The following is a 14,428-nucleotide window of genomic DNA, read 5'->3' as shown; positions in this document are numbered from 1 at the left end:
ATTTAATCGCGCTTAATGAAAACCAGGAGATTTTTACAGCAGCAATCTTCTTAGCTGCTTCTTAAAATTGTTGACAGGAGTAACTAAAACTCTCATCTATTTGTCCAGAACTGAGCACGTACTTTTTTTTATAAAAATACGATATATTCCTATTTAAACTTTGTCAGCAATATTTGTCAACATTGGCATTTAAGCAGTATAAAAAGACTGAAACCGTATTGATGATATTCAGGGCAGCACCTCGCATTTGATAAGAGGCAGCTGTCATGATCGCTTAAAAAAATGGTACAGGAATACATCTTTTCTGACGGTAACTCTGTTTCGATAACCTAAAAGAAAAAAATATATATTTCTATCTCAATGGTGTAAGCGGCTACTCTGTCTTGTAATATTTGTTAACGCCACATATTGTATATTCTCCACATTCGGGCAACCGATGGATGAAAACGCATAAACTTTATTCAGCCACGCAAATTATACATACTTGGCGATCATCAGCTGGAAGAAATACCGTCTACAGTAGATTTTTTTCATAATTCCACGAATTCGATGATGGGGCAGTGCTTCAAGTAATGTGATCCCGTTATCTAACGGTAACGAAATTGACGTGGTAGATTACTTTTTCACTTTCGAATTTGCAACAACTAAACAAACATGAAGACCTTTCTGTTCGTTTTGGGATCAATCATTTTTACGTGGGTGGAGTCGGCACAACTGCCGTCCCACGGTATGCAGATCAAGTCCTTCGATGGCAAAAATCGTGCCTTGTTCGGATATGGTAACGGTGACGGTAACGGTAACGGTGACGGTAACGGTGACGGTGACGGTGACGATGACATGGACAATGGTGATGCCGATGATATGGATGAACGCGTCGTTGGCAATCTTGTCGCGGGAAAATTCAGCAATCCTGAAAATGTTCCTGGTAAGTTGATACTTATTTAACGACTGCTATTCATGATTAGTTACTGAAAAAAATAAAAACGCTAGCACTACGTGGTCTGAGCGACGAGGTGAAGAACGACGATATCGCAGGATTGGAAAATGACGAAGTCGTTGTTGCTGGAGGGACTGTGGTCCGTGGCGGTGCCGTTGTTGGTCGACCTCGTCGTCGTTGGTACTAAAACACATCAATTTATATCCAGCAATACCCTCGTGGAAGATCTGGTTAAATTGATTTTGCATTTCACAGTGAATTAAAAAAAAATTGAATCCAAACTTATATTTAAGTTTTTTCTTTTTTATTCTTGTGAATGCTTTACTGATTCATAAGCTCTGATGACACTTGTGTACGATGTGTGCCATTTACTTTGCGAATAATTTTTCGAAATGCACATTGAGAGTCAGACTGGGACATTAAAAAAATACTTTGATTTAAGTCAGAACACTGTTTCGCTTAACGTTCTGCGTTGCCGGTTGATGAATTTACAAGTCGACCGCAATATAGCCTTGGAATGCTTGACAAGCTTTTGTCTACTCAATCTTGAGCACATTCTTTTTTACGGATTCGTTATATATGCATCCCCCAAATTGTCATACTTCTGATTTGATCGCCTTACGATTTTATTGCATAAACTTCTCACAAGATTAATGTCTTTGCGTCTGCAAGCAATTATACGCTTCACGATGCACATGGGTTTCAAGGCCTCATTTGGTAAAAACTAAAAGAAAGCGTCATTTAGCATTGCTTAACTTAAATTTAGAGCAAACATAAATTATTTCGTGTGGGGTTCAAGGCTTTAAGGAGCCCGAAGCTGGCGCTCAACACGCTTAATCTACGTAAGCAGATAAAAACCGTTATTGATTTTAAAATAAAAGGCACCGAATACGCACCTTTTCATCCCAATCGACGATTGCAGCCTTGAATTTCGACTCTTGTTGTGCATACATCTGCTGCAAATTGAGTTCGTGGTGTCGAAGTTTAAGCTCGATGCACTTTTCCTTATCGTCGCATAGTTCATTAGTTTGTCGAAGTCTGTCGGCATACTCTGTTCCATGCTACAAGCACACAAAGATATCTGTATATCAATCGCGTGACGAATCAAAAAGCAATTTGTATCAAAACCTTGATGCCTTCACACAAGATTTGATCCAAGTGCTCTGCTTTTTTAATGTTCGACACCAATCTCTGTTCTTCCTCAAGCAACAAACTTTTTTCACGGTGGAGTCTCTCTTTGTTTTGAAGAATGCCCTTCTTCTCGCGTTGCTGGTCTTGGTATTTCGTTTCAAGATCACAATTTCTTTTCCTTGCATCGATTACTGATGATGACAGACTTCTGCTTTTTGCTTCTTGGTTGTCAATGTATTTCCGCAGATCAATCAATTCAGCGTACAGCTTTTCGAAAGTGTTTTTTGCTGAGGTGATTTGAGCACATGTTTCTGTCAATGCTGCATCAAGCTGCAACCAAGATCAAAGTTATACGTCCAATAGAGCACCTAATTCAATTCATTTTTTATTATGATAAATAAGTGCTTACTTGAGTTTGATCTGCATCTAAACCAGTGAGGACGCTCTGTTGTCTTGTCAGAAATTGGTGTTTTTTTACAAAGGATTACAATCTGCCTACCTGTTTTTCCTCCATTCTCGTCAGAATATTTTGGGCGTCGTCACGCTTTGCACTCATTGCTTTTTGGAGCGGTATTATGTCTAGCTTTCCTTTATCTTGGCTAAATCGAATAATTGATGTTGATAGTTCTGCGATAGCATTCTACGCTTAAAGAATATTTCATTAGAGAGTGTCAATTCCTTATGCTTCAGATGCTCGTACTTCAGCAGTAGCAAGCTGTTCATTTTGCATGTTTTGCCTGTACACGATAATATTTGTTTGGATATCAAGAAATTATTAATGGATCCAATATAAAAGATTTAGTACTTTTGTTCAAGAATTTCACGTTTGGCCCTTGAAGCGTCAATACTCGACAGGGCATCTTCATTTGTCATCTGCTCTCTTTCTAGCTCTTTCACGTCAAAGCAAATCATCAAAGCCCACCGTCAATACGCTTAACCTCGCATTCCATACCCGAAGAGATGAAAAAGATCCGCCGCTTTAAAGTATTTATCTCGTTCTTCGTTTTAAGTCGAAATTTTCTGCGTTTTGTCTTTAGTTTCCCCTCAATCTTTGCTAGACAGATTTTAAAAAGTTCAAGCCTCAAGTCTCCTCATAAACCATGTCCAAAAGTACCGTTCATTTTGGTGACGCGACTGGTATCATCGCGCAGGCGGTAAAAGATGACCTTGCTTTCTTTCTCTTTAGTCGATATCATTTTGCGCAGCTGGTCAATGTTTTTCTTGCATTGATGTGCATCTTCTTCGAGCTGAGCTCTCTTCGCGTTTAGCAAAGTATTTTCTTTCTCCACCTGTTCGATTAGCTGCTGCGTTTGTCTGACCTTACCACAAAGCTTCTGATATTCTGGAAGCTGAGATTCTGGCTTACAGCACTGTTCCAAAGTGGAAAGAACTGCATAATTTCAAAGCAGCACATACAGATCAGTAAGAAACACGACTGTTCTTGAACGTAGCCTCACATCAGCACCATTTTCTGTATTTTTCTCTATTGATTCCCGCATCAATGATAATTCATGTACAGTTGCTGTAGCATCTGAAATCTGCTTTTTTAATCTGACAAAAAAAGCGTGTTGCTTCTGGTATTGGGCGCGTAGCACTTGTACCTCATTTTCACGATTAATCACAGCATCTTCAAGAGTTTGTTAGATCTAATGTGCATACGATACATCTCGCCTCAATTGTCTCGGACCTAGAAACTCGCGATGTTTTTCCTCAACAACTTTTTAATGTAGTCAGCTACTCAGCATCAAACGTACAAGATCTTTTTCATACCGACTTGCATCACTTCGAGGCTCTTAAGCTCGTGAGTGTTTCCTTCCAGCTTCTTCTTGAGCGTTAAAAATCGTGCGCGTTCTTGAGTGATTGATTCCTATAAGAATTTGAAAGACAATTTCAAATCAAAACGGCAAGGCAGATTAGTCGTCAAACGCACCTTGGAGCATTTAATTTGAGCATTCGTCATAGCCAATTTTTGCTCATTCAGTGAAATGTTTTCCAGTAGTTTTGTCTCTGCGTGCATCATCTCAACTTACAAAGGTGCCACATTTATCAGTACCGCGATTTTAAATGGATGAGAATATACGAAGGAAGATGTACCAATGTATTTCCTTAGCTCGCCGATCTCAATTTCAGTGAAGGCCACCTTGAAATTGCCTTCTTCATCGGCACAGGATAAGCTCATCTTTTCTTCTTGCATTAACGCAATTGAAGGCGGTTCGGAATATCAGCGCGGAATCCAACGGCAACAGAGGAGCCATCACTCTTGAATTCAACTTGAAGTTGGGTCCAACAGCGGCAACTTCACTTTGTGCGCGAATTACTATGTGTGTAACTATGAAGGTAATAACGTCAAGGCATAAAAATCGCCTTTTCACAAAATTGAATGACAAGTGGAAAATGGTACTTGCTTGCACCGTCGGCACGACAACAGATGTAGGTGCTCCTGCTCGTGTCAAGTTTGAGGCGTAAAGTGACATTTAAAGTTTCGCGGTTGCTCATGTGTTTATACGTAAATTTCGCAAAGTCTGCTTGTCCAGAAAAAAGGGCATAATTACCTCTGGATAACGACGTGTGGAACTGAACATTATGGCTTTTTAGAAAATAGTGGATTGCGGGTCCGACGGCAGTGATTTTTGCGTGATCACGATAGTTCATTTAAATTGATACTTGATTACACGCAGAAGTTAGGAGTCGGAGGCCAGCATGTTTCATCGAGCTCAATCTTTCGATAAATTTTGCCTTACAGATGATAGCGTGCGAATGCTTCTGGAAGGTTTGGTAGCTCATTCGTTGCTGACGTAGTATCCGAGTAACTACATCTTAGGCAAGGAAAACATATAACGCTGGCTGGAATTTTAAGGGACTCAAAAACTCTTTTCGTCTGGTTAATCAAATCCGTATTGCGATGGGTGAGAGCGACATAAGAAATGTGTTTCTCTAAGGGTTGCAGTAAGAACTTAACAGCCCTTTCATCGCATTTGATCTGCGTCGGAATGGGCAAATTCCTTCAAAAACCGACTGCTTGTTGAATTGCTCAGCAGAATGAAACGATAATAGTAATATTTGTTTCTGCAACCAGGGAGGGTCTAAGCACTTGAGTACCACATAACACAACCACGATATCCGACTGATCAAAACGCGATCAACGAGTCTTTTACATTGTATCTCCGCTTTCATCTTGGCGCGATACCAGTAATGCATGCGTCAGTGAAACGTAAACAACATCCGAACTTGTCACGTCCAGTAAGCTGTCGGTTTTTTCATCTGCACGCTCGCTTTCACACTCACGCTCCTTAAGAGTACGTACTGAGGCGAAAACGAGCTGCTTTTTTACCATTTTAGCAATTCGACAGAAACTTACAATGTCCACACGAGCAAACTCCTCCTCAAAACCTTTAACTACAATCAGCGCCACTGCATGGGCATGCTTTGGTGAATCTGTACATTATCCTAACAAGATAAGTCTTTTATACCCCAAGTCGCTATTATAAAAAAGGGTTGATTTTCTCACGGACCTTTATATATGAGAAAATCGGCGCCAAATTTTGAGCCGAAAGTCACGATATATCCTTTATTCCATAAATCATGAAAAATTTGCAGTCTTTCACGTCGCTGCAGGGCTAAAATGATTCAACAAAATTACAAGTTTTTAATTTCAAGCTGAAACAAAAAAAACAATCTAATAGAGCCTTACAGAGCTTCCACTTGAAATCGTCGTCAAAGTCTCGACAATCTGTATCTGCTCCAACTAACGTCCGTATAGCTCGTTCTACAATACTGTTTATCGATTTACTATGATCGTCACGATCATTATTTTTTAATGCTGACTCCAAGCGCAGAAAGCCTTTTTGAACACCGACTACCACCTCTTCAAGGGCCAAACGCAGCCTCGGAGGTCTCCGAGTCAAATTTTCTTCCAGCGATCCATGAATTCGACACACTTGCTGAAGAAAATCAATGTGTTGCGCATCATGTACCAGCGCGTACGTCGCTTCAAAGTCTAACGGCGACGCTACCAGAATCGCGACGGCGCAATCGGTCATTCAAATTAGTGCTGCTGATTGATGTGAAATAATCGAAAACAATAAAAATATTCATGTAAAACGAACGAGCATTTTCTCTATAATGTCGGTACAAATTGTCAAGAAAATCTTGAGACGCTACAACAGCGTCAATGGCGGACGATACGAAGACGACAATAGTCGAGACAAACGTAGCATTTGACGGTGATTCTACAGAGATTACACGGACCATGAACACCACGACGCCCTTTAACTTTCCATTTACCAAGCCCGCGTCGCTGCTCGCAGCGTACGAAGCGTGGGTGGGTACCCACGCCAATTTGGCTCGGAATGTCGAGACATCACTATATGTAGCCCCACAGCTCGTACCTAAACAAGTCATGGAGCCAGAAATGGCAGCGCAATTCGGGTACTCAATGGTAGGACTGCTACATTTGTACCACGATTACATCTTGTGGAAGAAGGGCAATCAAGACACAGACCCTCCAACAAATTGGCTGACGTGCGTATCCAAAGTCTCTCGTGAAAAAAAAACAACAAAATGATAGCTACATGTATACTCATTTGCATTCTCTACTAGGTTCTATCGACTTGTTCGTGTGCCATTGTCTTTCATTTCACATACTCAAGTATTGGCAGAAGTCGTCGCTCGTCGAGTTAGTGGCGACGTGGGCAAGTGGCGTTTCATTCTATGGTTCGAAGTCTTAAAAGCCGTACTTCGACTCGTATTAATGACTCAACATCGCCAAGCGATGCTATTACGCGGTGGGAAGGTGAGTGACGTGTAAACTCTATAGGCTTTTGAATTTCAAGTAACGATTTGAAAATGAATTAGTACCAAGGAGTCGAGTCAATGCCTCAACCTTCAGTGTTTACAAGGTTTCAAAAAGTAAAGCAGCCTGGTGCACGTACGGGTAAAATCTTTGGCAAATGTAAGGCTTTGAATGAGGCTTGTATCGATTTCATATTTAACCACTTCTTTTCAAATTGCAGTGATGTCTAAAGTTCCTGAGCCACTGGAAGAAAAGAGCGCCGAAGACACGATTCAATTGGTATTTGAGGTAAGTCGAGACTCTCAATGATGTAAAGATAGGATTCTGGATGGTTGTGATGAGTTTAATTGATCATACAGGATGCGATTGAAGTCGTCGAGGACTCGCGAGAGAATTTTCTTGTTGCAGGAGAGCTTTGTCATATTTTACGTCCAGTGGTGTACGCAGTGCTGCGTCGTCGCCGAGCACCGACGTCGTGGACTCCTGTGCTTGTTTCAATGTTTATCGAGCTGTCTGGGTACGTGTAAAGTACGTGATGACTAATGAAGATACCTTCTTATGTGTTGTTGTGGATGACTAGATTGGCGTTGTCCGTCAGTGCTGTCAAGCCAGTGAAATCAATTAATATTGATAAAGCTAGAAACGAACTCGCGACTCGAAAGGTATGGTAACAAATTCCTTAAGATTCTCAAGCAAAATCCTGATTTAAATTGCTTTGTGATGATATATATTTTTTAAGATGGTCCTGTTTCTTTACTTGCTTCGTGATCCTGTATTCGCTACTGTTACGAAACCAGCAGTTGAAAAGGTATTTCGTTGCGATTTATTGGTTTGAGCTATCTCGTTATATTCATCACCGTGTGCGGCATAGGCTTCGGACATTATAGATCACGTGCCAGGATTGGGCAAATTGTTTCGCTTTGGAACGACTACCATTCTAAACTACTATCACGAATTATACTTTTACACTTCGGCATCGTAAATTGCTCTTGCCTCCCCGTAGGTGTGTCGATAGTGAAGCAAAGCCTCTCTTTTTGAAGTATTGTTATCTACATAACTTTTTTCGGAAATATGTTTGCAATTTTCATTCTTTTAAATCTTATGTTGCCCCAAAGACCAGAAATAACATTTTTCAATTTTAAATTTAGTCCAAATTATTGATCGACGGATTACTTAAATAACATTACTACTTGGTATTAAAATTGAGTAACCTACTTAAGCGGCACTTGAGAGTAAAAGAGCAAGTATGCAGCGGTCAACGTTTCGTTTCGAAGCTTGGTGGTCTCAATCACACGAACGTTTTCATCATCAATTCGAAGCCACTGTTCCGAACTCGCAGCATCTCGCCACGGACCGCGATGCCGCACATAAGCAATGTAGTGACCCGAATCGATCGAATGGCCAAGATGAGCACACACGGCAACGAGCTCATAATTCACACTCGTTGTATCCTCCTGGCAAAAAGTGTTCATTGAAATGTCCAATAATTCGTCGTTTCCACATGGAAACGTCACGGGGGTATCCACCTTCTCAGTACACCCTCCCCAAGAAAGTTGTCGAAATCTTTGTAATCGAATAATCAGCACAGGGGGTACTCGCTGCAGCAACATTTGCGTCATTCGAGGTGTCTTCTTTTGGCAATAGACATCACAGAATACGCGATTATCTTCAGTAAGCTCCTCCGATTGACGAAACGTTTCCAGACACTTGGCCAGCGTTTGTTCACCGTTTTCAGTCGCAATGGGAAGCGAAAAGACTCTATAAAACGACAGCATCATTTAGAAAAAAAAAGTCAATTTTTGTGCCACTAAATTCATAAATCTTAAAATGACACCTTTGTTCTTCGTGAAGACACGTAAGATTCGCACAGCTGCAGCATTGAGAGCCCCGCACCATTTGTCCTGAAAACAAATCCGTGATGATGGAGGCATTGTGTCGTAAAAAAAAATCCCAACGCAATTCCCCAAGATTTTCTTCGCACCAACACACACATCTTGTCACGAAACTCCATATGACGTTTGCATGAAAAACAATAAATAACAACAACACTTTTTCACGTACCAACAGCCTGCACGTATGATCGTGGATCGTTTGGATTAAAACACTTGAGTCTTAACGATAAGTTTTTTTCAAGCTCCAAGAAGCGACTGTGTTCGTCTTCATTCGATCGTATCGATTGTGCTGGCACACGCAAGACTTCATGAAGTAATTCCAGCAAAAACGTCAAAAATTCTTCAGCATCCTGTTGTTCCTGTCTCGAAGCAGCACTGGAAACTAATGACGTGCATCGACTTAGGGCTACTCGAAAGCGTCTGCTTTTCTGCTGCTTGTCTTCTCGAGTAAGTCTCTGACCGTCATCCTCTTTCGCTTCTGTTTTAGCCTTCAATTCCTCCGTATGACTATTAATCGATAGATCGCGCATAATGCTTATAAGCGTCTCGACTACTAGCACTTTATAAGTCTGGGAATCATCCGTTTGAGGGGCCCTGATCAGCTGGGAGCGCGTTCGGACCGCACGATCGAGGCCATTTAAAAAGCCTGGTATTGCAGCAAGAGACTGCAATACAGCGTTGACAAAGCATAAATTGCCACCGTTGACGAGTCCACCGGGAAGCGCCGAGTCCGAAGACTGCTGCCCATCGGACTCAAGAAAAATGGTGGCATCCTTTTCTTCCGACTCGTCCGCCAATTGAATTCCGAGCCGCATTAACGGCCGCAGTAACCAATACTTAATCCAGCGTCGAAGCCAACTCTTTGATTGTGTCCACCACAGAAGCAGCAGCCACGGAAGCCAAAACGGATTCACTCGCCAATCCGTCATGGACACCACGGTATTGTTGCGGCAACAATTATTAAGGGGGTCCACGTAAAATTTAGGTGGATTGTAACACTTAGTAAGGGGGTCCACGTAATTTACGTGGACACTCTATTTGGTTTAATGCTAGAAAAAAACATGTTCAGTCGACGGGCTACACCTCTAGTGGCGTGTCGTTTAACGCGGCATTATGTCAATAAAGCCACGATTCAAGTGCCTGTGCAACAAAATAAGGTGCACGAGACGCCAATTGTGCGAAAGTGTGGTGGAAACCTGATGCGATGGGTGGGCATTGGCAGCCGATATCAAATGTACTGTTCGCTACTACTGTCCGGTAGCCTGGTGTACCAGGCAGCTCCTAGTGCCAACATACTGGAGTTGCTGGCTACAAATGGAGCCATCTGCAGTGCGTCGGTTGCTGTATTTTTTGGCGCAAAACGAATGTGTGACACCGTTGTGACAGACATAACGTCGTGTCGTAAAGTGGGCGACTTTAACGAGTTTGTCCGTGTCACAGTCATGGGCATTGGCGTCCAGGAATTGCTCGAAGCATCTCCAAAAGGTTTGTAAGCGCAAATTGGGAATCAATTGACGTAAAACTGACTTGTACGGTGATTGTGTAAGACTTCAAGTTATTAAAGCATGATGATAGAGACGCTTACAGTTTTATGTTGGGTCGCCGACGATTACAGCTAGACATTTCTACGGGAAAGGATATTAATCGCAAGGCTCTGAACCGACTCATGGCGGGCAAACCACTAATTACTAGGAAGATTAAGCAGAGTAAAAAAGACTGGCGCAAGTAGCTATTAGAAAGGGGGTTGCAGACACAATATTGCACGCAGAGGACTTAGATTCATCAATTCCGTATCCTGCGTGTCGAAGCGCAAAAGTACAATTTTATAGGATAACCCGTGTTTTGTACGTGTTGCGCAAAGGTAACTGCCGCACGGGATAGTTGGAATTTGTGACGATCTTACGCCAATCGTACAGGACTTTCCATCTTTAGTTCCCGCGGTAGAAATCATTAAAGAAGATCGAAACAAAGAGTCAGCTGCTATTCGACACGCTTGTGGTCGTAGCAATGTATTGAAAAATAAAGGCTAGCTAAAAGCTCTATAGTCTTTATAAAGCAAAAGAGAAAAGATGTTGCAAATTTAAGGAAACACACGTCGTTAGCAAGAAGCCATCTTCTGACAATTTGATTAAAAAAAAGACGCGCTCTGCCCAATAATTCGTTAGCAGTGTCGTTTAGGAATTGGGTGACCTTCAAATGGACAATACGTGTAAAAAAGAATACGGGCAGGTCAACACCCGTGATCCTCATGATCTGCGCGCAGGTGGTGCGCGCTGATTTTTTTTATTTCGGGTGCGAAAGTCCCAACGGATCACGATCATTTGCAAAATAGATTGCTTACGGAAAAGCCGCAAAGTCGTGGTTGTAGGCTACCAATTACTGCCCCATACGTTAAAAAAAGCTAGAGAGCAAAGTCTTACGATTAAAAGAACATGACCACTTATCAGAAAGAGCAGCGAAGGTGACCCCATGCGTTGCAATGCAGAAACGAGGGTTCGAGGCATTTTGGGGTGCGTGACTATTATTAAGTGACACCTTTTATTTTTCAATCAGCAACTTTTTTTTGAACCGAACTCTTGTCTATCATAAAAGACAGTTACCAGCGTTCGTGGGAGACAGTGCGTTTTTGTTTCCATAGGTTGTAGTGGCAAGAATTCTCTCTTAAAACACAATGTGTTACGCTAGAAAATTTGACGCAAGCCAGAAAGATCCCTGAAAATAACTCGCACTGACATTAAATATTAAATATCTCGCTCCCCTAAATTTCGAGCGACGTGCGTAATTTTTCACGCCATCCGGTTTCAAAAAATTGATAGCGCCCATCTCCTGTTGCCTTCTGCATCAAAAGTTTATTTGTAAACGTGCTTCCTTGAGTGAAAGGGACAAGCAATTTTTCGCGCTAACAATCAGGCATTTTCGTCGCCTGTTGCCACTCTACTGGAATCGTGCCTCTCAAACGCATTTCTTATGATACTTGTCGACAAGCCTCAGCCTTTAACACCTCAATCCACGGTCGGGCGCAAGCGCAAGATTGTGTTTGGCGACGAGTGCTGGGAAAAGCGTGCTCGTGGCTCGTGGACAGAGCTCGAGTACGAAATAGTATTGGAAGAAGCTACGATGCTTTGTGAAGAGATCGAATTGTTGCTCTTTGTGGCCGTGGACTTGTGCCATGACCTTCACTGCGACGACAGACGTGCACGGAGCTTTTCAATCGCGTTACAGGAGATTCGAGTCGTCCTGACATCCTCCGAGCCGCTTACGGTCGTGCGGATTCGCGAAATGTGCCACCAAATGTTAAATATGATGCAATATCTTTGTTGTGTCCATTACAACGATTTTGCATTGGTTGACATGCAAGACCAACTTCAAAAGTGTCGGAATCACTTTATGCTTTTCATCTGCAAGAATGCTGCGATGATTGGACTTTAATTAGCGACTGATGACATTTTTTTTTAACTTACGCTCGTGACGCTTTGTATCCTCCTTTTTTTTAAGTGTATAATATATTTCGCTAAATTTTCTTCTAGATTTGACTCGCAACAACTTGAAGAAACGGTTCTGTCGTACTTCAAAGAGTAGCTCGTGACAGTGGCTGTGTAAAAGCCAGACTTTTTGTTTTAAATAGAGCGTCGGAATGCAGGGCGTAGAATCGCAGCCCTCTCTTTGACATCCGACGCGAATTGAGCTATGGCTTTAAGGTGTTGGTCCAATGGCACGCTCGGGCTCTCTTCAAACCAAGACATGAATTTGCCTTGCTAATGACACAAAACGTAAATGTAATTAAAAACTATTCTAGTGCATGTGCTTAAAAGAAAGCCGAAAAATGCCAAATCGTACGCTCACTTCCATGGTATTAAAGCTGGTTTGTACGCCACGCAGTTTGTCGTCAATTTCATCGGCAAATTGATTGAACGCATCGAGTGCAAGGTTTGCATTCTCGTCGATGGCATTCTTGCTTGCTTGAGCAACGTGTTTTACAAGAAGGTGGCCTTCGCGAAGCTGGTTAAGCTCCGCCGTTAATCCGCCCACCGACACACCCTTGCATTGCATAACCAAAGGGATCTCGTCATAAAAGTCTGCCAGGTTACCATCGTCTTCAGTCTGTAAAAGCATTTATCATTAGAATCAGTAGTGCTTCATAGTTTCAAAAGGACGTACCCGAAGGACGTATAGAAATCCATCAAAAATGGTCGTTTTTTTGTCAAATGCCTTGGTGTGATTTAGGCTAAACAGCGACTGCAACGAGAACCTTGCTTTGTAATTCATTACGAACTCTTCGTTCGCAAGATTGCCAAAATCCCGAAGAAGCCGGACCACTTTGCTGAATTTAGCACTCGAGCAAATTTGATTTAGTGCCCGGGTCACAAGTTCCACTAATTGTCTAAGCAATAGCATTTTTATCATCTTTCTATTATATAAAATATTGCATCACCAATTGAAGCTTACTTCAGGTCCTCAGCACGTGAGGAGAGCTCCATTTTTAGTAAAAGACACTGAAGCTTTTCCTTAACCATTGGAATTTTCCGGATCATGACTAAAAACTGTTCACACTAAAAGGAGACACTTGGTTAGTCTCAAAAATGTAACTTTCCGCTCAAAGGTGACACTATAATCTGCCTCACCCGTCCAAGTAAATCATAATTTCCGGCATATTCGTCCAGAACAACTTGCTCTGCTATACTAGGCCACATCGCTAATAGCGTCTTGATATCCGTTTCTTGAAGATACATGGCTGTTAAGATATTCACATCTTTTGCCACTTCGGCAAATGGAATCTTCAAGCGGCTGACAACAAATTCGAGATTCGTGCCTTTGGTTCCCGTCATCACCCGCATCTTTTGAACTTTAACAGGTCGAAAAGAATGTTGTCGGATTGATGGAATGTCAGCATCGCTAGCATTCGACACGATAGAGTCACGGTCATCGTTCTCGATCGAATTGTCAATCATTCCTCTCACAAAGAGTTCTTGAATTCGAGATTGAGACAAAGCGGTGATTCGTCGATGCGCGTCCTCTTTGCTGCATTGAGTCCAAACCGATCCATTTGAAGACGGTTTTGCTCGATCAGCTTGCATCGCTTCATGCCAGTGCCATCTCCGCCGCATTGTCGTTGCCACAACAACTTTATTTGGCACACATTCATTGATATCCTCAGCGCTAAGAGCTCCTTCCTGAACAGTATCATTTAGTTTGGCAGGATTGATTCCGTTTTTTAGCATTTGTCTTTCGACAGCGGGACGAGGGACACCAACTTTAAGCATCGTCCGATAGCGGGCAAGATTATCCTCTACTACGGAAGGTACAGCTGTGTCAACATTGACAATTGGCGTATCCTCGATTGCGGTTCTCTGTAACAAGTCATGCACTCATTCGAATGAGCATGATGATTGATTTAATTTATTCCATACCATCTCACATCGTACGTGTGGCTTTGCATTATCGAAGGTTCTTGATGTCATTTGCTTCTTCGGTTGCTGTAATTCAATGTCCTTCCGAGCTCTTGTCGGCGTAAGGGAGTCACCCTTCCTCACCCGACGTATCAAACATCAATAATTACAACGACACACTTGTGGCCACTTTAATTTGAAACTTACGCCAATGAGCCTTAAAATGCCAGCCTGACTTTCCAGTTTAGGTGCCGCCGCCAAGCGAATTTGGGCCAAAAACATCGTTCAA

The 14,428-nt window shown here is 42.2% G+C and overlaps 8 protein-coding genes across 8 annotated transcripts; 4 read left to right on the top strand and 4 right to left on the bottom strand.

The window, feature by feature from the left end:
• The first annotated feature begins 325 nt into the window (after window positions 1-325).
• CCR75_001584 (uncharacterized protein) lies at window positions 326-1,237 on the top strand. The gene is made up of 2 exons (XM_067959686.1): window positions 326-925; window positions 991-1,237. The coding sequence occupies exons 1-2, from the start codon at window positions 655-657 to the stop codon at window positions 1,122-1,124; spliced, it is 405 nt and encodes a 134-aa protein (XP_067816191.1). The 5' UTR covers window positions 326-654; the 3' UTR covers window positions 1,125-1,237.
• A 425-nt stretch (window positions 1,238-1,662) lies between these two features.
• Window positions 1,663-4,262, bottom strand: CCR75_001583 (uncharacterized protein; the record flags this gene model as incomplete). The annotated part of the gene is made up of 11 exons (XM_067959685.1): window positions 1,663-1,775; window positions 1,834-1,998; window positions 2,066-2,398; window positions 2,568-2,708; window positions 2,769-2,805; window positions 2,874-2,958; window positions 2,991-3,122; window positions 3,183-3,458; window positions 3,839-3,935; window positions 3,999-4,093; window positions 4,163-4,262. The coding sequence occupies 11 exons, from the start codon at window positions 4,260-4,262 to the stop codon at window positions 1,740-1,742; spliced, it is 1,497 nt and encodes a 498-aa protein (XP_067816188.1). The 3' UTR covers window positions 1,663-1,739.
• A 657-nt stretch (window positions 4,263-4,919) lies between these two features.
• CCR75_001582 (uncharacterized protein) lies at window positions 4,920-6,157 on the bottom strand. The gene is made up of 3 exons (XM_067959684.1): window positions 5,760-6,157; window positions 5,581-5,685; window positions 4,920-5,503 (listed from the first exon to the last, which is right to left on the bottom strand). The coding sequence occupies exons 1-3, from the start codon at window positions 6,106-6,108 to the stop codon at window positions 5,220-5,222; spliced, it is 738 nt and encodes a 245-aa protein (XP_067816189.1). The 5' UTR covers window positions 6,109-6,157; the 3' UTR covers window positions 4,920-5,219.
• An 82-nt stretch (window positions 6,158-6,239) lies between these two features.
• On the top strand, window positions 6,240-7,976 carry CCR75_001581 (uncharacterized protein; the record flags this gene model as incomplete). The annotated part of the gene is made up of 8 exons (XM_067959683.1): window positions 6,240-6,589; window positions 6,668-6,860; window positions 6,923-7,019; window positions 7,081-7,148; window positions 7,220-7,377; window positions 7,441-7,522; window positions 7,600-7,668; window positions 7,732-7,976. 8 exons carry the CDS (start codon window positions 6,240-6,242, stop codon window positions 7,840-7,842), a joined length of 1,128 nt encoding a protein of 375 aa, XP_067816186.1. The 3' UTR covers window positions 7,843-7,976.
• A 6-nt stretch (window positions 7,977-7,982) lies between these two features.
• On the bottom strand, window positions 7,983-9,681 carry CCR75_001580 (uncharacterized protein; the record flags this gene model as incomplete). The annotated part of the gene is made up of 3 exons (XM_067959682.1): window positions 7,983-8,618; window positions 8,695-8,833; window positions 8,922-9,681. 3 exons carry the CDS (start codon window positions 9,679-9,681, stop codon window positions 8,072-8,074), a joined length of 1,446 nt encoding a protein of 481 aa, XP_067816187.1. The 3' UTR covers window positions 7,983-8,071.
• A 132-nt stretch (window positions 9,682-9,813) lies between these two features.
• CCR75_001579 (uncharacterized protein) lies at window positions 9,814-10,842 on the top strand (the record flags this gene model as incomplete). The annotated part of the gene is made up of 2 exons (XM_067959681.1): window positions 9,814-10,237; window positions 10,300-10,842. 2 exons carry the CDS (start codon window positions 9,814-9,816, stop codon window positions 10,479-10,481), a joined length of 606 nt encoding a protein of 201 aa, XP_067816436.1. The 3' UTR covers window positions 10,482-10,842.
• A 501-nt stretch (window positions 10,843-11,343) lies between these two features.
• CCR75_001577 (uncharacterized protein) lies at window positions 11,344-14,421 on the bottom strand (the record flags this gene model as incomplete). The annotated part of the gene is made up of 7 exons (XM_067959679.1): window positions 11,344-12,507; window positions 12,590-12,853; window positions 12,911-13,160; window positions 13,199-13,293; window positions 13,375-14,100; window positions 14,176-14,274; window positions 14,347-14,421. 7 exons carry the CDS (start codon window positions 14,419-14,421, stop codon window positions 12,370-12,372), a joined length of 1,647 nt encoding a protein of 548 aa, XP_067816440.1. The 3' UTR covers window positions 11,344-12,369.
• CCR75_001578 (uncharacterized protein) lies at window positions 11,720-12,181 on the top strand (the record flags this gene model as incomplete). The annotated part of the gene is made up of 1 exon (XM_067959680.1): window positions 11,720-12,181. The coding sequence occupies one exon, from the start codon at window positions 11,720-11,722 to the stop codon at window positions 12,179-12,181; it is 462 nt and encodes a 153-aa protein (XP_067816435.1).
• Window positions 14,422-14,428: the final 7 nt, after the last annotated feature.

This window comes from Bremia lactucae, linkage group LG4, assembly GCF_004359215.1.
Source record: "Bremia lactucae strain SF5 linkage group LG4, whole genome shotgun sequence".
NCBI classification, from domain to species: domain Eukaryota; phylum Oomycota; class Peronosporomycetes; order Peronosporales; family Peronosporaceae; genus Bremia; species Bremia lactucae.
The sequence above is the reverse complement of the archived record's forward strand: the minus strand, read 5'-3'. Positions and strand labels throughout refer to the sequence as shown.

Bases quoted from the DNA above. Each gene is read 5' to 3' on its own strand.
- CCR75_001584 (XM_067959686.1), top strand. From the start codon at position 655: ATGAAGACCTTTCTGTTCGTTTTGGGATCAATCATTTTTACGTGGGTG. The intron at 926-990 runs GTAAGTTGATAC...TAAAAACGCTAG, and splicing joins CAATCCTGAAAATGTTCCTG to CACTACGTGGTCTGAGCGAC.
- CCR75_001582 (XM_067959684.1), bottom strand. From the start codon at position 6,108: ATGACCGATTGCGCCGTCGCGATTCTGGTAGCGTCGCCGTTAGACTTT. The intron at 5,686-5,759 runs GTAAGGCTCTAT...GAATCATTTTAG, and splicing joins CGATTTCAAGTGGAAGCTCT to CCCTGCAGCGACGTGAAAGA. The intron at 5,504-5,580 runs GTCCGTGAGAAA...GATAATGTACAG, and splicing joins CGATTTTCTCATATATAAAG to ATTCACCAAAGCATGCCCAT.